A 25,195-nucleotide genomic window follows, 5' to 3' on the forward strand; every position below is an offset into this window, starting at 1 on the left:
TAGCTTTCCTTGGCCTCATTGAACATCAGACAACATACTTTGATGTCTAGTGAACATCACAACATATAAAGATCTCATATAAATACTAGAAAAACATTTATACTCAGAAAAATGAAGGTGATAAATGAGGGTGTGCATAGTCTGCTGACTTTGGGTGTTTTATACTCTAATACAGTAGTCTTGGTTCTAAAGAGATGCATGCAGGCCATCCCTGGTTGCTTCTGCTCTGGCTTGAGCCTTTTTATCTTTTATTCTGTTTTTGTAAGCTGCATTGGAATTCAACAGGGTAAATCGGATTCCAATTTCAACATGTTTGAAGCTATCACTTCATTTATCTACTAAAAAAGTGTGACATATATACTATGTTACTCTAAGACGATTTTCAATTCTTGGATTTTTGTTGTTGTTTATTTTTGCTAGAGTTTGATTTGACTAAATATTTCCAAGCAGATTTTCATCTAGAAAGTCTTTTATTGTAAGAAGGAATGTTAATTTATCTATCTTTTATTCTATAGGCATACATACATATAAAGCATGTATGTATTAAAGTATAAGTGTGTGTGTATAAATTTGGGAATTATGTTTTGTAATGAAATTCATGGAAGTGAGAGGTGAGGTGAGGCAGGTGAGACCAGAGTGACCTGGAAATACAAAGCTGATTGTGTTTGGCTTGTTAGCCCAATTTTCCCAATATATTATACAAATGTCATTTTCTGTGTGTACTATGGGTGGAAAGGGTTAGAAACCATGATTTATAATTTTTCAATTAAAAAAAATAGTCAATGGCATTGTTATAAACCATAGTCTTAATAGTGAAAACATGAAGATAAAAGTTATCTTTAATCTTATAGCAAGATATTGTTATGTTCTGTTGGGATTTTACTTTCTTATTTTCTAGCAAATGTCCTGGAAACACTTCGAGGTGATGGAAACGTATTAATAGCAGTGGACACTGCAGGCAGAGTTCTGGAGCTTGCTCAACTCCTTGATCAGATTTGGAGAACTAAAGATGCTGGATTGGGTGTTTACTCATTGGCACTCCTCAATAATGTCAGTTATAATGTGGTGGAGTTTTCTAAGTCCCAGGTTTGTTTTCATGTTATGTGTAATAAAGAAGTTTGCTACAGAAATTGGACTTATGGAAAACAGTATCTTAAATGCTCTTTGAATTTTCTTTTTCTGTTGATGATAATAATAATAATGATGATATAAACTAAAAATCAACCACTTACTGTTATGTATTCTTTACATGTATTATTTCACTTAATCCGTAAATATCCTGTGAAGTAGGTTCTGTTTTTGTTCCCCTTTTACAGATTGGGTAGGTTGCTTCTCTAATGCTTAGTATCACAATCTGTAAAATAGGGATAGAAATAGAACCCACCTCTTAGGATATAAATGTTAGAATTCATTTTTCTCTGCCTTTTGAATAAGCTCATTTTCTTGAAATAGCCTTGTCTGGGGTAAGATATTCATTTAGGACTTATATACTACCTTCTGAATAAGATTTAAGGTGACATAACTGAAACGTGATGTAAAATTATAGATTTTTAGGGATGAACATTTGACTGAGAAGATTTGTTGGGGAATAGGAACAGAAAATAAGCTACTTGTCAACATGGTACAAATTTAAGCAACCATTGGTGGAAAAAAGACTTAAGATGGAGCTTGAACTCCTAAACTATTGTAGAATACATTCAAGTTATAATGCAGTATTTTCTAATTATTGCCATCTTTTCCTCCCATTATTAGGTAGAATGGATGAGTGATAAGTTGATGAGGTGTTTTGAAGACAAAAGAAATAATCCATTTCAGTTTCGTCATCTCTCTCTATGTCATGGTCTTTCTGACTTGGCTCGAGTACCTAGCCCTAAAGTTGTACTTGCCAGCCAACCTGACCTGGAATGTGGATTTTCAAGGGATCTCTTTATTCAGTGGTGCCAGGACCCTAAAAACTCGATCATTCTAACTTACAGAACTACTCCTGGGACTTTAGCACGTTTCCTAATTGATAATCCTTCTGAAAAAGTTACAGAAATAGAGGTAAGTGCTTGTGTGTGAACCTTATCTTGAAATTGTTTGGGGGATGCGTTGTGCATGATGTTTATAACAATCAGTGACCAAAAATAAAACTTCAAGTTGTTCCGGGATTTTTATCAGGCTGATAGTTGAGGGGCTTTAACAGCACACTTTTCAGAGCTCCTTAATTGGAAGTTCTCAGATCAAACCCTTCCATGGTACCCTCTGGAACCATACACAGAGAGTATGCATATATACTGTATTCTCATTCACTCTTTGAAAAATTCCTTTCACATTTTCCCCATAATTGAAATCTGGCTATTTCCTAAGATTTCTTTTTCCAGTAGCCTTCTCTTTCATGCTTTGTGTTTTTGAGTGGCATAGGTGTCCTTGTTCTGCATTGTAGCTTTCAAGCTATTTCTCTTCCCTCTGTAGTTCATGCCATCAGACTTGAAAATAAGCTGACCTTTTCTTGTTTCAGACACTTACTTTTCTCCTAGTCATTCTCTGTCATTCATTGGTGACTTTAGACCCTGGTTCACAGCCTTCCTGTCCACTCATACTCAGGACTTCAATCGTGATGACTTTAGCATCCATATGTATGATTTACTCGGTTCCTTGGCCCTCTCAGTTCCTTGACAATTTTATTTCTTTTCTTTTTAAAATTAGTAACAGTTTAGGGATTGGGGGCAGGAGGAGAAGGGGATGACAGAGGATGAGATGGTTGGATGGCATCACTGACTCGATGGACATGAGTTTGAGTAAACTCCGGGAGTTGGTAATGGACAGGGGGGCCTGGCATGCTGCGATTCATGGGGTTGCAAAGAGCTGGATACGACTGAGCGACTAAACTGAACTGAACAGTTTATTATTTATATCTTTGTGATCCTATGGACTGTAGCCCGCCAGGCTCCTCTGTCTATGGGATTTCCCAGGCAAGAACACTAGAGTGGATTGCTGTTTCCTCCTCCAGGGGATCTTCCTGACCCAGGGATTGAACCCACATCTCCTCTGTCTCCTACATTAGTGGACAGATTCTTTACCACTGAGCCACCTGGGAAGCCCCAACACTTTATTTCTTAATTTTTTTTCTTCTACTCCATGTCAGCCATCCCTTCCCACGATCGTGCTGTCCACTCCCATGGGCATACCTTTAACCTTGTTATGATCTTCAGATCTCTCCGTCAAGCAGACCACTCTGGTCTCATAGCCGACTTTCTCTGCTACTCCCATGCCAGCAGTGCTTTGGTCCTGCTGGGACTTTGAATTCATGAACCTCATCACTTCTACTTAATCATCACTGCTGTATCTTCTGGTCAATGGTCCAGCATTATTTTGCAGACACCTTTCTTTTTATTTATTTATTTGAAGTATAGTGTGATATACAATGAATGATTCAAAGTGATTCAGTGTTACATATGTATGCATATATTTTTTTTCTCAGATTGTTTTCCGTTATAGATTGTTACAAGATGTTCAGACAGATATTGTTACAAGATATTTAACTCTTTTACCCTTCTTTCTGTTTATTGTACTTGCCTAGCAGACTCTAGTTAAACCATTTGCTTATTTCGTGCCTGTACACAAGCAGTCTGATATTACTTGAGTTAAATACACTGTGTGGACAGATTTCCCTTCACATTATTGACCTCACATCTCAGACAGGCACCCAACACCAGCACTCCACATTCTGTGGGATAGTGCTTTTCCCGTTCTTCAGGAAGACAGTACCTGCTTTCTCCACAAATATCTTACAGCCCATCTCAGCCCTCACTTCTAGCACGTGACCTTGTTTCAAACTTAACTGAGAAGTAGAAGCAGTCCGGGAGGAATTCTCTTACCTTCTCATCACTAAATAGGCTAATCTGTCTTGGATCCACATTGCGGCCTTATCTCCTGGTACGGGAGCAGCATTTAGCCAAATGATCCAGAAGCCAAGAGATCATTTTGCTTAGTAACCAACACATCAAATCTGCCAAGTTTTCAAAACTAGTATCATTTGTTAGGCTTCCCAAGTAGCTCTAGTGGTAAAGAATCCGCTTGCCAATGCAGGAGAAGCAAGAGATGCTGATTTGATCCCTGGAGAAGGAAATGACAACCCACTCCAGTGTTCTTGCCTGGAAAATTCCATGGACTGAGGACCCTGGTGGGCTACAGTCCGTGGGGCCATAAAGAGTTGGACATGACTGAAGTGAATTGATACTGAATAGTTAATATCTGCCACTCTTGTGCATACTTTTAGATGATTACTTTTTATTTTGTCTTCATAGCAGTGATTTTAAGGAATGTTTAGTTTGTGAAAAGCTAAATGGTAAGGATATCTTAGTCTTTAACTCTGCTTAATCCATGTGTGCTAAGTTGCTTTAGTTGTGTCCCTAACTCTGCTTAAAAAAATCATAAATAGTAACTAAAACCTGATATACGTTCACTATAAAAACAGGATTGTTGAGGGAGGATTTAGAGTAGGCATATCAAAGTAAAATGCATACTATCGTTTGGGCTATTTAATAGCTTAGAAATATAAAGTTAAAAGAAAATACAAAGTTCAAAACTTGAAACAGTTTCATCAGATACAAAATACTAAATTTGAAAATATTAATTACTGGAAATACAATGAAGACTGGTATGCCATTTGAGGAATTAATAAAAGACTATGAAAAGTGACTTAAGTTTGAAAAAGAAAATGACATTCTGAGCTGAAAATGTTTTAGGTTTTTAATATTTTGGTAAGTAATACTTAGGTCTAGGGTCTTTGCCCTCTCACCTTGTTAGGTATATTTCTTCTGTGGTTAACCTTTTCTCTCCATTATCTATCACCTCTTTTCTTTGTCACATCCAAAGTAATTTTTACTGTTCCTTGTCCCCCAAACTTGTTCTTTTCTGAGTCTTCCTCATCTCATGGAATAGCAGCACTTTCCACATACCTACTCAAGCTCTAAGTATAGATAATTTTAAAACATGCATTGACATATAATACATACATGTAATACATACATATAATATACAGTTTGTATATTGTAAGCAAACAGAATGATAAATTTTCACAGATTGAACACACCTGTCTAGCTTATACTCAGATCAGAAGTAAACTATTACTAATTCTCCCAGACGCCCCCTTCCTTATCCTCCCTATCTTTCCAAGGGTAACCACTTTTCAGACTTCCAATGCACAGACTATTAAAATTTATTTTCATTTCCTTACTTTCCTCTCCTTGTGTGTGTGTTAGTCACTGTGTGTGTGTGTGTGTGGGTGTGTGTGTGTGTGTGTGTGTGTGTGTGTGTGTGTGTGTGTGTGTGCGCGCTTCGTCGTGTCTGACTCTCTGCGACCCGTTAGACTGTAGCCTGCCAGGCTCCTCTGTTTATGAAATTTTCCAGGCAAGAATACTGGAGTGGGTTGTCATTTGCTCCTCCAGTGGATCTTCTTGACCCAAGGGTGGAACCTGTGTTTCTTGAGTCTCCTGCATTGGCAGGCAGTTTCTTTACCACTGGCGCCACCTGGGAATTTTCTCTCATTACCCATATCCAATCCAGGAGCAATTCCTATTGACTTGACTTCCAGATATATTCTAAATCTGTCTGCTTTTCTCCAGCTCCACTCCCGTCATCCTGGCCCATGGTAAGGGTCTTGCCTGTGCTGTGCAGTGGCTTCCTAATTGATTTCACTGTTTTTACTTTTATGCTCATTTAATGCTCTGGAGAAGGCAATGGCACCCCACTACAGTACTCTTGCCTGGAAAATTGCATGGACGGAGGGGCCTGGTAGGCTGCAGTGCATGGGGTCGCGAAGAGTAGGACATGACTGAGCAACTTCACTTTCACTTTTCACTTTCATGCATTGGAGAAGGAAATGGCAACCCACTCCAGTGTTCTTGCCTGGAGAATCCCAGGGACAGCAGAGCCTGGTGGGCTGCCGTCTGTGGGGTCGCACAGAGTCGGACATGACTGAAGCAGCATGAGTCTTAGCAGCAGCAATGCTTTATTCTTGTAGCACCCAAAGACATGTCTTTTCCTTTCTCTCTGTCTCTGTCTCTCTTGTTTTATTGTTCTAAGACCATATAACATGAAATTTACCATTTGAACCATTTTTAAGAGTCCAGCACAGCAGTGTTAACTGTGTGAATACTGGTGTGCAACAGACCTCTAAAACTTTTCAACTTGTAAAACCCAAGCTCTGTAATCATTGAACAACCCCCAAAAGCTTCTTTTAAAAATTTATCATTTCATGTCACTCCCTTGCTTGAATCCTCTGGAGACTTCCTTCTCTTTGAAAAAAATTCAGACTCCTTTCCCAGGGTTTCAAGGTCCCACTGACCTGATCTCCATCCACTTTTCTGACCGTATCTCATTCTGCTTTCTCTATGCTCCACACTGCTTCACTGCATCAGGGGCTCATGTTCCTTCACAGCTTTGCACCTGTTTACTCCTTTACTCAAGTCTTGGTCGAAAGGTCACCTCCTCAGATAGGCCTTCGCTGACTACCAGTCTACTCCTCCGTTGCAAACCCACCACATTATTTTCCCTAGCTGTCATTACTGTCGGTTATTTTTTCATGAGAAAGGGATCTTGTATTTTTATATCCACTAGTACATGGAAGGTCCTCAATAAATGTGTAGGTTAAATTCATGAAACACCAGATGAGTGAATACGTAATAAACCTGACTTCTCATCATGTTAGATAAGAGTTTACTATGTATGGTTTTTTCCATCTACATTTATCCTTCTCTAGAGTCAAATCTTATGCATTTAAAAAGAGCAAAAACAGTAAATGAATAAGGATTAACGAATTTGAGTAGATTTGATTAAGAAAAAGGAGTAACTTGGAGACAATGCAGTGAAGAACTAGGAAGAAACAATCTTAGGGTTGAGTATCCTAGAAATCTGCTTTTGAATTTAGCCATTAATTTTAGCTATCTTATGTGAAATAAGATGGAAAGTAAAATTTATTACAGCAATAGGCATAAGCTAAATCATGAGGTAAATGTTTTGTTCAAGTTTATTTGTGGTTAAGACAGACAACTGTGTCAATTGCCAACTGTGTACTACAGAAAAATAATGGTGCTTTTCTAAATTGAGCTTATATTCAAGTATACTACTAGGCAAATGTGGGATGCCAGAGGTAACATGTAAATCACTCTTTCATTCTACATAGTAGAATCACTTGATTTGGGTTTAATTTTTTTGTTACTTTTTATTGTAAAATAATTTAAAAGTTGACAGAAAAGTTGTTAAAAATAGTATACCCAGATTTCCCAGTTGTCAGCATTTTATTGGCTTTGCCTTATGACTTCTTCATACACATATAGACATAGTGTGAGATACTGTTTTGAAAGTAAGCTGCAGATATTCCATCACTACCTCTAGACACAGCAGTATGCATCACCTAGAAATGAGAACATGCTCCTGCAAGACTGTATATTTATGATACATCAGTTGAAATCAGGAAATAAGCACTGATATCATACTGTTGATATTAATACTATTTCATCCATTGACCCCACTTGATTCCTGGTGATTGCTCCAACGGTCTTTCCTTTTTGTTTGGAATCCCATCCAGGAAGACACATTGCATTTGTTTTCAAGACTTGATATTTTTGAAGCATGTATGTTCTAGATTTTTTTTTTCTATTCACATACAAATATCTATATGATTTTTTTTTAAAGAAATGGGACCAAATTATCCATATATTTTTGAATAATGAAAGTTATTATTGATGAAATATATTATTAATGAAAGCTACAGATTTACCTTATTCAATATTTGGCATAATAAACTTTAAAATGTTTTTGAATAAGTGATTGAATTATTTCTAGTGATTCTTTAATAATACACTATGTATACGTACTTTGATTATTTAATCCAGTGGTTCCTAAAAGCATGGTGCAAGGACCCCTGGGGGCTACCTGAGACCCTTTTATGGAGTCCACCAGTTGTTTTTCATGGTGATATTAAGATGTTATTTGTCTTTTACTGTGCCTACAATATTGACAAGTGAAAGCAGTGGTGGATAAAGTGCTGGTGCCTTAGCATGAATCAAGTCTGTGGCACTAAGCTAGGTTAATCACTGCATTTTTCATCACCATACACTTGTTCAAATAAAGTTGCAGTTAAGAATATCCTTGATGAAGCAGTAAAAGTTATTTACTTTTATTAAACTTACAAAGTTTTATTAAACTTTAATAAAGTTATAACTTTATTAAATCCTTTTAAAAAGAACTTTTTAAAATAATCTCGGAGTCAAGACGGGAAGTATACAGAAGCACTTGTGTTGCATACTAGGTTGGCCAAGTAGTTTATTTGAGTTTTTCCCTAACATCTTACAGAAAACCCAAATGACTTTTTTCGGCCAACCCAATACGATGTTTGTCTTGAAGAAATCACTTGGGTAATGGTTTGAGTTGTTGAGTTAAACTAGTTACTTTATTTCTTGGAACACCAGTTTTACTTGAAATGACATGGTTATTCAGACTTGTGTATTTGGCAAATATTTTCCCAAAAAAGAATAATTGAGCTTGTGATTCTAAGGAAAACAATTGACTGCATTTCTTGCCTCAATCTGATAAAACTGAAACTTTCAAGTGAAAATTAGCATTTTGGAAAACTTAGCCTGTTACTGTCAGATTGACAACATGACTTTTCTGGTGAGATGGTGGTGTTATTTGCAAATGTTGATTTTTAAAAGTATTGTCAAATTTGTGTAATATTGTATAATTTATGAACTAATATTCATAAGTTAATGAACTTAACTGTGTGACTTAATGAACTAATCTGTATAACTTAATGAACTAATATTTTCCAAATATCTAATGGATGAAGTTGCAAAGTAATGTACAAGTAAAAAATCCAGTCAAAATGTAAGATCAATCAGTAAATTTTAATGAGAAGGAAATGGCAACCCACTCCAGTATTCTTGTCTGGAGAATCCCATGGACGGGGGAACCTGGTGGGCTACATACAGTCCACAGGGTCACAAAGAGTCGGACACGACTGAGCGACTTCACTTCTTAACTTCACAGAAGTTGTGGGTATGATTAAAGATTCCACATTACAACTAGCCTTTAAGAAACTACCACTGTTTGAGTTTTAATGTAATATCAAAGAAGAATATTCATGAAAAGGCTATTTAAAAATTTTTCCAGCTATTCTTCTGTGTGAGGCTGGATTTTCTAAATATACTTTAACCAAAACGATATATGGCAAGAAGCAGAATGTGAGAATCCAACTGTCTTCTATTGAGCTAGATATTAAACAGACTTGCAAAAATGTAAAATAATGCCATACTTTTTGCTGTTTTTTTTTTTGCTTTGGAAACTATAATCTTTTGTGAAAAATGATGTTAACATTAACATGATATGAGTGATTTTACTTTTAATGTACAGATAAATTTTTAAAAATATCTCAGTTTTAATTTCTGATATGGTAAATACGAATAAATATAACCTACAAAAAACAAAAGTTCTTCAGGGTTCTCAGTGATTTTTAGGAGTTTAAAAAGAGAGAAGTGGAGAAGGAAATGGCAACCTACTCCAGTATTCTTGCCTGGGAAATCTGACGGTCAGATGAGCCTAGTGGGCTACAGTCCAGGGGGTGGCAAAGAGTCAGACACGACTTAGCAACAACAGCAGCAGCAACACACAGTCAGGTCGAGTGGTGATTTGGGGAAAGACCTCTTGATGGAAATGTGGCCTAAAGTGGAGAGTGATACGACCCAGCAATATGGAATATGGAGTTTTGTGAGAAATTAAAATATGTGTAGAATGTGTGATGCTGTGCTTAGTCGCTCAGTTGTGTCTGACTCTTTGTGGCCCTGTGGACTGTAGCCCAGCAGGCTCCTCTGTCCATGGGGGTTCTCCAGGCAAGAATACTGGAGTGGGTTGCCATGCCCCCCTCCAGGAGATCTTCCCACCCCAGGGATCGAACCCAGGTCTCCCACATTGCACGTGGATTCTTTACCCTCTGAGCCACCAGGGAAGCCGATGTATAGAATGATTGTTCCAAATATTCAAATAATAAGGTCTGTGGCTAAAGAGAAAAAAAAATAAAATGGGATCAGAAAATTTGAGAACTACTGATTAGATCATTCCATGCTGATGGATTTTAAAGTTGAGTCCGGTTTTTCACTCTTGTAAACATTGCTGCCATGTACTTTTTTTCCCCTCACATGTGTGTGATTGTTGCAGTAGATAACTTCCTAGAAGTGCTGTGTTAAAAGGATAGGTACATCTTTAGTTCTAGATGTTGACAAATTGCTTTCTAACATAGTTGTCCTAATTTTCCCGTAGTGGATGAAAGTAACCTTTCCCTATTAGTAATTACTGTAACCAATTTCATAAATTAAAAGATGGTTTTATGTTAAAATTTTTTGCATTTTTCAAATATCATTTGGGTCAAGTGGTAGAGAATCCACCTGCCAATGCAGGAGATGCAGGTTCAATCCCTGGGTCAGGAAGAGCCCATGGAGAAGGAAATGGAAACCCACTGCATTATTCTTGCTTGGAAAATCCCATGGCCAGAGGATCCTGGTGGGCTACAGTCCATGGTTTGCAAAGAGTCAGACATGACTTAATGACTGAACAACAACAAAAAAATTAGTAAAATTGGATATGTTTTCATGGCTATTAATCATGTTTCTTATTTTATAAAGTGTTTCTATATCATTTTGTCCTATTTTGATGTGTGGACCATCTTTTTCTTAACATATTTGCAAGAGCTCTTAGGAAAAAGTAGCTTCTGATAGTCAAATAGTGCTGCAGATAATTTTCTCAGTTTCTTTTCATTTCATGAGATTAAAATATCAGAGTTTCTTCCCCTCGTTACCATATTTATTCACCTTTTCTTTTCGGTTTTGTGTCATTTGTAGATCTCACCTACACCAAGTTATAAAAATACTTTTCTGTATTTTCTTTGCCTGATTGGTGATTTTTAACCAGTTTGATTTAAATTAAACCCATCTTGGAAATGTGACAGCTCAATTTTAGTACTAATCTAAATAGGACCTGTGATTGCACGTAATAGAAACTTGAATATTTCAGAGGAAAATTTAAAGATGATGAATCAATTTAGAGATGTAATGTATTTCTCACACCCCACTGCCTTACCTTCTAGTACTAATACTTCCTTTTATCTGCTATTTTTCTGTAGTTGAGGAAACGTGTGAAACTTGAAGGGAAAGAACTTGAAGAATACTTGGAAAAAGAGAAACTAAAGAAAGAAGCTGCTAAAAAGCTCGAGCAGTCAAAAGAGTAAGTTGTTTTCAGGCAGATTGGAAGTTTATATAATTTGAGAACTTATTTCTACACAAAAGTGTTTAATTGAAAATATTTAAATTTTCTTTTGACTTTATTGCTTTCAATACATCTTTCCAGTGGTGCTAGAATTCTAAATTCTTTTCAGTGCTAATGTTAACATGTATTTATTAATTGGCCTGTTATTAATTTGCAGTTTACTCTGTGTTTCACAAAATAGTAGTCCAATAATACTATCATTTATCACTGAATTAATATTGACTGTTAATTTAAGATTAATTTCATAAATAATAACTAAAAATCATTTGGGGACTTGCTGATCTGTACCTTTTCACAAACTTTCTTAGGGCGGACATAGATTCCAGTGATGAAAGTGACGCTGAGGAAGATATTGACCAGCCCTCAGCGCATAAGACCAAGCATGACCTGATGATGAAAGGTGAAGGCAGTCGTAAAGGAAGTTTCTTCAAGCAGGCTAAAAAGTCTTATCCTATGTTTCCTGCCCCAGAAGAAAGAATTAAATGGGATGAATATGGAGAAATTATCAAGTACGTGAGCAAAACAAGCTTTTCTTGCTTCTAGATTGGAGGTAGTAACTGTGTTGTTGCTTGAGCTCAATGAATTTTATCTTTCTGGTTATCACGTATATAGTTTCTGAGTGTCTCAGCTTGAAAGATACAGAAAGCTTTTAATTTAAAATGTAAAAACAGAAAGGTTGAGGAACATCTAGAAAGCTAATATTAAAGGAGAACTGATAGTTTTATTACTTAGGTAGGTGCAATGTTTTAAAAAGATGATCACTACTCTTTCCCCTCTCCCCACTTAAAAAGAGAGGTGAGGGACATGCAGGGCTTCCCAGGTGGCGCTAGTGGCAAAGAACGCCAGCGCAGGAGATAGAGCAGACGTGGGTTTGATCTCTGGGTGGAAGGATCCGCTGGAGGAGGGCACGGCAACTGACCGCAGTATCCTTGCCTGGAGAGTCCTATGGACAGAGGAGCCTGGCAGGCTGTGGTCCACAGGGTCGCAGAGTCGGACACGACTGAAGTGACTTAGCACGCGCACAAGGGACATGCATTGGAAAAAGATGTATGATATGAAGAACTTTTGACAGCTAGAGTTATGTTAAGTTGGGGAAATGGGCTATGTTTCAAGTAGTATTGCACACGTGTTTTAGTTTCAAGAGGAATATGAGATACCATGAGTGTAACCAAGGAAACTCTATCTACACCCACTATTAGAGAAACAGCTGAAATCATATGTTCGAATCACAGACTTGAAAACACTACTGTCCTGAATAAAGATCAGTAAATGTCAGATGACTTAGCATAGTGCATGATGTCTGTCATAGTTTGATTTCTCCCTACCTTCCTATTATATTTCTCTATATTTCTGTTACATTAGTATGTGTTCTCCATTCTCGTACCAGCCTTCTCTCAGTTTCCTCCTGCTCAGCCTTTTCTTTTTTCTCTTAATTGGAGTATAATTGCTTTACAATGTTCTGTTAGTTTCTGCAGTATAATGAAGCCAGTCTGCTACATGTATACATGTATCCCCTCCCTCCTGGCCTCCCTCTGACTGCCCCTCAACCCCACCCGTCTGGGTCTTCACGGCTACTCAGCTTTATGTGTTTACACATTTCTTTCCTTAAGCCTTGTTCCACCTTCCTACCCCAGACTTTCAGGCTGCTGAGTCTGGCCTCACAAACTCCTGGAAAGTTTCCCTCTTCTCCCCCGCCACCCCAACACAGTTAACTCCCTCTCCTGTACCTTCTTTGTTCTCCTTTAATGGTATCTTGAGCATATGGTCTTAGGTCATCCTTGGGTTTAATTAGGAAAATTCTACTGTTTATTTGGCCCTTTAAAGTAGTAGGGAAAAAAGCTAACACTCTAAACAGTGCTGGAGAGTTTGCTTACCGCTTCACTTAATTAGCGCCAGTCTGTTTAGCATATGGACAGGGCTCTTTAGCTTCAATTTTCTTATCTTAAAGATGGAGGTAAGGATAAAATAGGTTGTGCTTTTAAGGCACTCAGCATAGCACCTGACTCGCAGTGAATGCGCGTTAGGTGGTTGCTGCTTGCCATCGCTACGTGGGTTACAGGTGGCCACGTGCTGCAGTTGCTCTGTGGATTGATTACAGGCAGACATACTGGGCTCCTGCGGCGGTCTGGGTGCTGGCGGCGGAGGCCTGGATTGTCAGAGAGGAGTGTCAGGGGATTTGGGGCTAGGGCAGGATAATACCGAGATTAGAGAGAATGTTTTTAAAAAAAAGTTTGCCTTTTAATTTTAACATAGAACTCTCTTTGATACTCAAAAATAAATGTGCTAGTAGTTCGTTGAAATAAAAGTGAAGGCTTTTGAAGGAGCTAATGGTTTGTATCTTGGTCTTCTCTGTAATAAGCAAAAACGGAGAGTCCTCTGCTTTCGTCAGGCAGTGAAGGAATAACGGGTGGGGGGGGCGTCTTAGGGAAACTAAAGGAGATCTGAGATTTGTAAGATGGAAAATTGACAAGGGAAACCACAGAAATAGAAAATGAATTCCTGGAACAAAGGAAGGGCCGGGTTGCGGTAGTACTTGTAGCAGCCGCTGAGGTCTTTGAATGACCTGTCTGGACAGGGCCTGTTCACGCCTCACATGGTGTGTCTTACAGTGTACTTGACGGTCACAAGGAACCTGATACATGCTGTCATTTGATTACTGAAATTGTGAAGTTGCACTGACTTTGGATCAAATGTATATTTGAATCTTGAGATATGTGAGGAGTCTAAAAATTATGCCATCTACTAATTAGTTCTATATATTAAATAATGTTAGCTTGCTTGTTACTACTTCTAATTAGAAGCTTATTATTTAGACCAGAGGATTTCTTAGTGCCAGAACTGCAAGCTACTGAAGAAGAGAAAAGCAAATTAGAGTCTGGCCTGACAAATGGAGATGAACCCATGGATCAGGATTTATCTGATGTTCCTACTAAGTGTATTTCTACAACAGAATCTATTGAAATAAAGTAAGTGCTTTTGTTGCATTTTGCAAATAGATTACAAAGTAAAATTTTCAAGTACTCAAATTACATAATTGACATTGTTTCAGAGGATATTTCTGAATATTCACTAGGAAGTTTGTGCTTAATTTTTTTTCTTCTTGTGATATATGGGAGTTTTTCCCTTTATTAATGATATTGAAATGCCAAAGTGAATTGGTGGTAAGGAGGGGGTTAAACTTCACATTGTACATTTATATGAAGAAACATTCTTTCTGGCGTTTTTAGTAAGTCAAGTAGCAGGTGAACTTGTGTAATTCACACGTTTAATTTTTCTAAGAGCTTGTTTAGTAAAATAAACACCTTGACTCAATTACCTCTAGGGCACTAATATCTTAAAAACACCACTGTGTCTTAAAAATACCATTTGTGAACCTTTTTTCCCCTTTTTGTTTAGTGCAGTTAACAGCAGCAAATGATCATTTTGGAATATATTTTTTTAAAGTTATTAGAGAGCAGAGTGGCTTATTTGTCTAGTAGTATCATTTAGTATACATTCTTGAGTATAGCTAAGAGCTTAATAATACATGTTAACAATATAACACAGGTATATTCTCAAATCCTCATGCTACATGTTGATACATTTCTTTCCTGATGATAAGAGCTATTAAAAACCTAATTTTAGAATGAACTTAGCAGAAAAGGAAACTTGAATAATCATCTAATTACAGAGCCAGGGTTACTTACATAGACTATGAAGGACGCTCTGATGGGGATTCCATTAAAAAAATCATCAATCAGATGAAACCACGCCAGTTAATCATTGTCCATGGACCACCAGAAGCCAGTCAGGATCTTGCAGAGTGCTGTCGTGCATTTGGTGGGAAAGATATTAAAGTATACATGCCAAAGCTGCACGAAACAGTCGACGCCACTAGTGAAACGCACATCTACCAGGTAAGCGTGCTGGCCGTCAGGCAGCGAGCCCTAGGGGGTGCGATTGGTGGTGGTTTCCAACCTCAGCTCCACGTCAGGAGAGCTCCGGGGGAGTCAAGGGGCTTCATTGTTTGGGCCTTAGTCTCACCAGTTACATTAGAATCACTGGAGGTGGGACCCTGCCATCAGTAGAACAGAAGATTTGCCATGTGGTCCCGGTGTGCAGTCGAAGTTAAGAACCTTTACTTCGGAAAGTAGACAGAGGCCCTGATGGTCTTACGGGTCATTGGGTCATTACCAGTTACGGTGAAGATCAGATGAGTGAAAGATTTTTAAACTTTAATACACAATACTAAAGTTAGAAAATTATAATAATAGGTCATATTTAATTGTCAAGTTATACTCTGTGGGCTTTATTTCTCTTTTTCCCCTTTGCATCATATCTAGGTGAGATTAAAAGATTCACTTGTCAGCTCCCTTCAGTTTTGTAAGGGCTTTATTTCTCTTTTTCCCCTTTGCATCATATCTAGGTGAGATTAAAAGATTCACTTGTCAGCTCCCTTCAGTTTTGTAAGGCAAAAGATGCTGAACTAGCTTGGATAGATGGTGTCTTAGACATGAGAGTTTCCAAAGTGGACACAGGAGTTATTTTAGAAGAAGGAGAACTAAAGGATGATGGAGAAGACTCTGAAATGCAGGTGGATGCGCCTTCAGATTCTAGTGTCATAGCACAGCAGAAGGCCATGAAAAGCCTGTTCGGAGACGATGAGAAAGAAACAGGTGAAGAAAGTGAGATCATTCCTACTCTGGAACCCTTACCACCTCATGAGGTAAAAAAGCATGTGCTGCTTCTCCTCTCTCCCTTAACTTACCCTTTGAATTTTCCTTCTGTGTTTTTAACCGTTTAAAATGTGTCATATGTAGACTCATTTTGAAGTTTTTAAAAAGTTACCAAAGATAATGTCCCTGTGCTTGTGTGTGTGTGTCCTCGACGGCTAGCGAATAACAATAGTAGAGAACCCTTTAGCAAATCTTCTAAGACACGGAATTGGTTTATGATTTGTTTTTTCCAGAATAGATTTTTACATGTTAAGTTTGATGATTGGGAGGGTCACCTATCTACTTCTGTTATAGTTAGGAGGTTTATAATTCCATTTTTCTATGTTGCCTATTCAGTTGAACCACTTTTTTTTTTTTAAAATAAAAAGTTTTATTGGAGAAAAATAGAACCACCATGTACACAGGGAAAACAGCACAAAAATTCAACTGATACAGAACTGAAAGTCACAACTACCCAATGTTGTTTGCGATTACTTTTCAATTTCTTAAATGGCTTCCATCAATTTTTTAAATAGCCTTGCCAATTTTCAGCTGAAATAGAATCAAGTTTTCAAAAAATTAAGAGCCTCAGCGAAGGGACCAGCTTTTAAGATAACAAAGGTGACACCAAGAGTCTCCTAATAGGACCAATTCTACCGAAAAATTCCTGAAGCACATAACTACTGAGTCTGGTAGAACAGTAGCTCAGAGACCATCAGGGATTAGTTAGAACACTGACTCAGACGGTCCAGTATGCAGAGAGGGCAAACGACAAAGCTGCATTTCCCTGTCAGATGAGTTCACATAAGAAAACCAAGGAGGTGCTAAGAAAATACAGGCAATGGCTGCTCAAAATAATTAAGAAGGCATTCTAAATACCACATATTATTAGACAACAATGTGTAAAGTGATGCAATTAGAAAACAGGCAACTTAAAAAAATATGGTCACAGGTCTTTGAGAACTCAAGAAAACAATCAATAGCAAACACTAGAGCTGAAAGTCTTCTCAGCTGAGGGTTGAAAGTGAAAGTGAAAGTGAAGTCGCTCAGTCATATCCGACTGTTTGCGACCCCGTGGACTGTAGCCCACCAGGCTCCTCCGTCCATGGGATTCTCCAGGCAAGGATACTGGAGTGGGTTGCCGTTTCCTTCTCCAACTCTTGTTTTTGATATAGTTAGAAATGTTTTATTTAGTAGAGATATAGTTTTAGTTTGGTATTTTGTTTACGTGTTCTCAAGAGATATCTAGTTAACTGGCAGAGCTGTAAGAGTTTAACGATAATATTAAAAACACATCATGAGAGTCTTACATGACTGTCCAGTGATATCTTTAGCCCTTCTTTGCAATAAGGAATGAAGAGATGGCCTCTTTCATCGGATCCCCTTCTAGCACAACTCTTGAAATTGCAGGAAGGAATTAGGAACTTTTCTCTCTGCGCCAAAGCTGGCACTCTCCAAAACAGCTTCACAGTAGCGGCATTACGTTGAACCATTTGCCTTTCTGATTCTAAAACCCACGGTGTCCACCACATTCACAGTGAGGTGGGGAGATCAGTGGAAGTGGGACCAGGGAGAATTATTCTCTGAACTATATACAGAGGACTGGGATCTGGAAAATTAAATTTCAATTCAATTCTGCCTACTGGCCCTCTTGTTGACCCCCTTTGGCAAGTGGGTGAGTGAAAAGCGCAACATTATCAAACGTCTTTCTGTTATTATGAGGCATGACTAATAAACTTGATTGTGAAACATTCAGAAAATGTGAAGGGCTTTGTAATGTTAAATAAGGAGGTAAAACTCAGAATAACAACTAGGAAGGTGATTTACAGACTTGAAATGATCTGTCAAAGGAATTCAGGGGATAATAGAAAATATCTTCAAGATCCTGTGTTACTTCTCTTTATTCAGTACAACTCTGTGTCTGGTGTTCTGTTTGAAATTCTTCTTTCCCCTTTAACTTTACCTCAGGTTCCTGGACATCAGTCTGTTTTTATGAATGAACCAAGACTATCGGACTTCAAACAAGTTCTTTTACGGGAGGGGATCCAAGCTGAATTCGTAGGAGGTGTGCTCGTTTGCAACAATCAAGTGGCAGTCCGTAGAGTAAGTGTGTTTTTAGTAAGGAAGGGCTAAGTGAACAAATACTTCTGGTATTTTGTTATTTTGAATTCTGCAATTCTTGATTGAGTTAAGTTTATAAACTGGAAATCACTAAGTTAAATTTATAAAGATGACCTTGAAGACTTTTAAAAGGGATTGTCAAAGATGTGATATATAATTTTATTGTAGATTTTATTATTTGAATCCTCTGACATTTATGTGTCTATGTAAAATTCATGACTGGAATATTATGTTCATATTCTGTGAATCAGAACAATCACTTCCTAATCAATCATAAAGTAACCTAGTTAATATGTTTTGGTTATCATGTCTGCATATTAATGGATAGAAGATGTACTAAAGAACTTTTTTTTTTCCACTTGGTTTCTAGACGGAAACTGGACGCATTGGATTAGAAGGCTGCCTTTGTCAAGATTTTTATAGGATAAGAGACCTTTTATATGAACAGTATGCCATTGTGTAAAGGACATGATGTTAAAAAGTATCTGTTTGACCTTTCTAAGAAAAAAGGATTCTTATTCTAAGCTTTTGCTTTTTCATTTTGTAACATATAAAAAGAATCTGCCAGAAAAACTTAACATGCATTTGATTTTTAAAAATGTAAATAGAAACCATATTGCTAATGCTCAAATGAGCATGCTGCCTTTTGGCTTTCAGAGTGTCAGCGATCCTTACAAGTGCATAGGCCTTGGAGTTGAAGGTAACTGGCTTCCTTTACAGACCCCTTATTTTAGAAGGGCTTTTACTTGAATTAAACAATACAACTTAGCAACCCGTTCATGGCCTTAGAGAAGCATGTTTGCATGAATTCTTGCAAACAGTTTCTTATATTTTCTGGAATGAAAAGTAGGAATTTCTTTTAAAAAGATGTGCTATAAAAAAAACAAACTGATAAAAGTTTTTTGAGGCCTATGTATTTAAAAAACAGAAAAACCAAGAGTATGTGCTGTAACTCTTGAATTCCTATATGCCCAGTTTTCTTCGTGTGGAGCTTCTCTTCTCCGTGGCATGTTTCCCAGTGATTCATTTCCGTGAAATAGGGTACATTTGGTTTAGAAGTCAGTTTTTATTTCCCCCATTTCTTACTTTATAAAGATTTTGGTCCTGTTATTGTTCAATTTAACACTGTCATTTGGATATATGTAATTGAAAAAAAACTAGGTTTAAAGGTCTTACATATGTTTAAACACATCTTAACTCACAGCTTGGTTACTGTATTGGAGACGGTTCAGTGCTTTGCTTTCAGGGGAACAAATGTTGAACCTCACATTTTTATAAGGTAACAGTATAATTAAGAGGTGTAAATGTGTTCATCTCTTAGGCTCACTTTCTCCTAAGGTTGCCCAAACAGTGGTTGAATTTTGTACACGTTGCTACAAAAATAATACTGAAGTTGGACAAGACCATTCTTTCTATGTTCATGTCTTTCTTGGGGCCAGCAGCCTTGATACAATGTAAACCACTTGTGTTTAAGAGTAAAAACAGTACATGCAATTTGCATTGAACTTAAAAATGAAAATCATGTCACCGTGTTGTAATCTGTTGGTGCTTTTTTTAGAATGTAGCGTGATCATGACACACCTTGATGTTTACTTCTTAATTATTTAACCCTCCTCTCTCTACACTTCAGCATTTTTAGAAGAATCAGTCTTGTTTAACTTATATGGAACTGTGCATAGTACAACCCAGTGATATCAGACAAGAATTAATATTTCATTCTGTTTCAAATACTTACAGAGCTCTTACTGTGAGTTAGATTGCCAATGCAAAGTTTACAGCCTTCTGGTACTGAAAACCAGATATACAAAACAATGTTACAGGTGATGAAGATAAAGGGTATTTTTTTTGTAGAGCTTTGGAAAAAAATCACTTCAACTCTTACTGCTGAATAGAGTAAGCCTAGAAATCTATTTATATTCCAGAGAAAAGAAAGTCTGCACTTGTTTGATGGCTTAAAGCATTGGGTTTTACATATTACATTGCAATACTGATATTGAAAAATCATTTCTTGCTTTGTCTTTTTATTGTTCTATGAACGGGGATTAAATTTTTAAGTACTGCTTGAAGATGGCTATGCTAACTAATGTCAATGCAGGAGCAATGTTTTCACCTGTTTCTAGATGCCAGTATTACTAAAATTTCTAAAATGAAGACATTTGTTAAGTCTCAGTTGCTTAAGAAAAATGTAAATTTTAAAAAGGATTCTGAGATAAATCATGAGCTCAGAAGAGCTTTCAGTTTATCATTTTTCAGACGCAAACTAAATACAATGGACCATCAATTGATATCTATAAATAATTTGGTTAAAAAGAAATTTTATTCTGAGATTCATGTCAGTGGGATTATAAATGTCAAATATTACAATTTTTTTTTTTTATTTTCATGAACCAGTAGGTGGCCTGAAACAGAAGTGAGGAAATCCGTTTTCTAAAGAGGGCCTTTGCCTTTAAAAATTTTTTTTAGATACAGTTCACATACCTTTAAAATTCACTCTCTTAAAGTAACATTCATTGGGATTTTTTTAGTATATTTGCAAAGTTGTGCAACCATTACCACTGTCTAATTCCAGAACACTTCATCACCCCAAAAAGAAATATCATACTCATTAGCAGTCACTCCCCATTCCTACTTCTCAACTCTGGGCAACCATTAATCTGTTTTCTGTGTTTGTGAATTTACCTATTCTGGATAGTTAAAAAAAATGGAATCATACTATGTGTGGCTTTTTGTGTCTGACTCTTCACCTGGCATAACTTTTAGGATTCATCAATGGTGTAGCATGTATCAGTAGGCTTTTTGTGGCTGAATAATACTCCATGTGGATGCACCACATTTTGTTTAGTCCATTCATTGGTTGAGAGGCATTTGGTTTGTTTCCACTTTTTGGCTATAATGAATAATGCTGCTCTGAATGAATATTTGTGTTCAAGTTCTCGTATGGGCATATGTTTTCAAACTAGAGTGGCATATACCTAAAAGTAGACTGGCTGGATTGTATGGTAACTCTGTGTAACCTTTTGAAAAATTGCCAGATCATTTTCCAAAGTGGCGGCACCATTTTCCATTCCTCCCAGCAGTGTATGAGGATTCCAGTTTCTCCATGACCTTGGCAGCACTGATGAACCATCATCTTACTTCAGCCATTTTAGTGTGTATGAAGAGGTATTTCATTGTGGTTTTGATTTCCATTTCTCTAATGACAGATGATTTTGAGCTTCTTTCTTATACTTATTGGCTGTTTGAGTATCTTCTACAGATAAGTATCTCTTCAGATCCTTTGCCTATTTTTAAATTGGGTTATTTATGTTTTTATTGTTGAGTTAAAGAGTTGTTTTTTTTTTTTAATGTACTCTGGATACTAAATCCTTAACATATGTGACTTGCAAATATTTTTTCACATTTGTAGACATTTTTTTCCCTCTCTTGATGGTGTCCTTTGAAACACAAAACTTTTAAATTTTGATGAAGTCTAATTTATCTTTTATTTTTTAGTTCCTTGTACTATTGGTGTTGTATCTTAGAAACTCATTGCTTTATCCATTGTCACAAAAATTTATGCCTATTTCTTTCCTAAGAGTTTTGTGGTTATATATAGTTCTTATATTTAAGTCTTTGATTCATTTGAGTTAACTTTTATATATGATGTGAGGTAAGGGTCCGATTTCATTCATATCCAGTAGTGCTGGCATCATTTCTTGAAAGACTATTTCCTCATTAAATTTTCTTGCCACTTTTGTTGGAAATCAGTTGCCTGTGAATATATGACTTTCTTCTTAGAGTCTCAGTTCTGTTTCACTGATCTATCCACATCTATCTGTGGATATCAGATATCTGTGGATATCTATCACACATCTATCCACATCTATCTGTATGCCAGTACCAGATTGTTTTGAATACTAACTGCATCAAGTTTTTAAGTCAGCAAGTGTACATCCTCCAAGTTTTTTCTCTTTCAAGATTATTTAGGCTATTCTGGTTCCCTAGCATTTTCATATGGATTTTAGAATTAGCTTATCAATCTCTGCAAAAAAAGCCCTCTCACTTTTAATAGGGAAATAAGCCCTCCAAACTTTTAATAGTTGGAATTTATAACTTAAAATCTTAGAACATTAAGGCTGAGTGGGACTGTAGAATTCATCTAGTTCGACACACTTATTTCACTGTTGAATGAATGGGCCTGTGGAAGAGAAGGGATTTGCTTAAGTCAGGTAGCTGGTCAGAGACAGAGGTGGAATTGGAACCTAGCTGTCATAGAGTTCATTCATTTGATACTAAATGAATCTAGAACCCTTCTAGAGTCCACTAATTCAATACAAAAATAAGTATGTTGAACTAGATTAATTCTGCAGTCTGAGGTTTTAAGCTGTAAATTTCAACTACTTTTTTTTCCTGCACTGCTGTACTACTCTGGTTCCTTAGTTATATTCACTTTGCTTAGGGGGAATATGTTCACTTTATCTGCTGTAAGGACAGCATGAACAATAGTTTGCTAAGAGAGGACTGCTTCCATCCTGTGTGGTGGCCAGTTAAGGTGGGGCGGGCGGGTGTGGGGCAGATAGGGTGGGGGACAGGAAGGGTGAATGTCACATCCTGTACTTTTCTTTGGTTTTAAGGTTCTAGAGGTTTAGATAAAATAAGGTTATTGTCCTTTAAATATTGATGAACTCATTACCACTTAAGTCAAGGGGTGTAAGTGGTGGTTGGTGATTGAGAGTTCAGTTGTTTGCTTGTTTGGGTGGTGGTTGCTCCCCACCACCTCAGCCCCTTGTTTATCCAGCCATGTGACATCTACAGAGTGGATGGATATGTGACGATACGTGGAACTAGAGAAGGAACCTTTAGATCTGCTGCTTGGGTGAGGATCAAGGGAAGGTTTTTCTCCTTCTTGTGCTTTTTCTCTCACTCTAACCACCTTAATTATGTTTATGAGAAAATACCCCAGATTGTCAAAATAAAAATGGAGGACTTTGCTGAAAGTGAGGGTATCTTTGTTTCTCTCTCCCATCCATCTCTATGCCCACCTCCCCCACCACACACACACCCTCACAACTCTAGTTTTTGGTGCTTTTTCCTTCATTACTCAAGTCCATTTCATTTTAGTTCTTGAAGTTAAAATGTGATTTCGAGGAGCAAAGTAGTAGAAGTTTGGAGAGTTTTGCATCTCTCCTCATTGTTGACGAGAACCTCAAGTGTATGTGACACTGTTACTGGATTCCATGGATCCTACTCAAACTTGATACTGAGTGATAATTTCAAGTGGAGAATACACAAAGGATTCATAAGGATGTACTACATCACTTTCTGAAGTTATTTTTAATGTTCAGTATCCAATTTTTCATATGTATTTCCTTTTTTCCTCCCTTGACGCAATTGTAATTTTTTTTGAAAGTGAAAGTCACTCAGTTGTGTCCGACTCTTTGGGACCCCATGGATTGTAGCCCACCAGACTCCTCTGTCCATGGGATTCTCCAGGCAAGAATACTAGAGTAGGTTGCCATGCCCTCCTCCAGGGGAATCCTCCCGACCCAGGGATCGAACCTGCCATCTCTTACATCTCTCCTGCTTTGGCAGGCAGGTTCTTTACCATTAGCAAAAGACGCTATTAATTGTTCACTGGAAACTAGTGAAGGCTTGAAACAAATCTCTCTGGGAAGCTGTTTTTATTCTAAGTGTGCTGCTGCTGTCCTTGTTTATTTTTGGAGCTCTCATTTCTCTTCAGATTCGTATACCAGGCTTATGAGAAATGTAATTTATTTCAGAAACACATTGTGGCCCTGGCCCAACATACACCATTACCATTTGACTCTAAAGGATTCCCCCCGCCCCCGCAAATATTTAAAAACTTTTCTTTTATAGACAGACATTTGCTATCATAGAAGATTTTTAATATTAAAGAGTTATCTATTAAATACCAAATTATAATTGAAATAAAAGTAGTGAAATATGCCACAAATCATAAAGATACTCATAGTTTGGGTTAAATTTCATACTTAAGTATCAAAAGATGTATGTCTCTGATGAGATTATGGAAATCCTATTATAAGAAAAATACTACTTTAACCTAGATGTACAGGATTTAAATTCTCAAGGTTTCTCAATATCTCCCATATGTAATTTTTTTTTAAGGAGACAGACATATTGTAGGAAGAAAGATGTCTAATGAGAAAGATTCAGTTCAGTTCAGTTCAGTCACTCAGTTGTGTCCAACTCTTTGTGACCCCATGGACTGCAGCAGGCCAGGCCTCCCTGTCCATCACCAACTCCCGGAGTTTACTCAAACTCATGCCCACTGAGTCAGTGATGCCATCCAGTCATCTCATCCTCTGTCGTCCCCTTCTCCTCCCGCCCTCAATCTTTCCCAGCATCAGGGTCTTTTCAGATGAGTCAGCTCTTCGCATGAGGTGGCCAAAGTATTGGAGTTTCAGCTTCAGCATCAGTCCTTCCAGTGCACACCCAGGACTGATCTCCTTTAGGATGGGCTGGTTGGATCTCCTTGCAGTCCAAGGGACTCTCAAGAGTCTTCTCCAACACCACAGTTCAAAAGCATCAATTCTTCGGTGCTCAGCTTTCTTTATAGTCCAACTCTCACATCCATACATGACTACTGGAAAAACCATAGCTTTGACTAGATGGACTTTTGTTGGCAAAGGAATGTCTCTGCTTTTTATTTTTTATTTATTTTTTTATTTTATTTTTTTTATGTCTCTGCTTTTTAATATGCTGTCTAGGTTGGTCATAACGTTCCTTCCAAGGAGTAAGCATCTTTTATTTTCATGGCTGCAGTCACCATCTGCAGTGATTTTGGAGCCTAGAAAAATAAAGTCTACCACTGTTTCCACTGTTTCCCTATTTGAGGTGAAGTGATGGGACCGGATGCCATGAGCTTTGTTCTCTGAATGTTGAGCTTTAAGCCAACTTTTTTACTCTCCTCTTTCACTGTCATCAAGAGTCTCTTTAGTTCTCCAATTTCTGCCATAAGGGTGGTATCATCTGCATATCTGAGGTTATTGATATTTCTCCAGCAATCTTGATTCCAGCTTGTGCTTCATCCAGCCCAGCATTTTTCATGATGTACTTTG

At 37.4% G+C, this 25,195-nt stretch overlaps 1 protein-coding gene across 4 annotated transcripts in view; it reads left to right on the forward strand.

Moving 5' to 3' along the window:
* CPSF2 (cleavage and polyadenylation specific factor 2) overlaps positions 1-20,828 on the forward strand; it is a 34,265-nt gene extending 13,437 nt beyond the window's left edge. For all 4 annotated transcript variants that reach the window (XM_065906961.1, XM_065906959.1, XM_065906962.1 and 1 more), the window contains 9 exons: positions 899-1,086; positions 1,753-2,043; positions 11,159-11,259; positions 11,610-11,810; positions 14,115-14,267; positions 14,972-15,197; positions 15,707-16,006; positions 17,964-18,098; positions 18,487-20,828. In XM_065906961.1, coding sequence (XP_065763033.1) covers positions 899-1,086; positions 1,753-2,043; positions 11,159-11,259; positions 11,610-11,810; positions 14,115-14,267; positions 14,972-15,197; positions 15,707-16,006; positions 17,964-18,098; positions 18,487-18,579 — 1,688 coding nt within the window. In that variant the 3' untranslated portion in view covers positions 18,580-20,828. The remainder of the gene's footprint in view (positions 1-898; positions 1,087-1,752; positions 2,044-11,158; positions 11,260-11,609; positions 11,811-14,114; positions 14,268-14,971; positions 15,198-15,706; positions 16,007-17,963; positions 18,099-18,486) is intronic.
* Positions 20,829-25,195: the final 4,367 nt, after the last annotated feature.

The sequence above is a fragment of the Muntiacus reevesi genome, chromosome 15, assembly GCF_963930625.1.
Source record: "Muntiacus reevesi chromosome 15, mMunRee1.1, whole genome shotgun sequence".
NCBI lineage: Eukaryota > Metazoa > Chordata > Mammalia > Artiodactyla > Cervidae > Muntiacus > Muntiacus reevesi.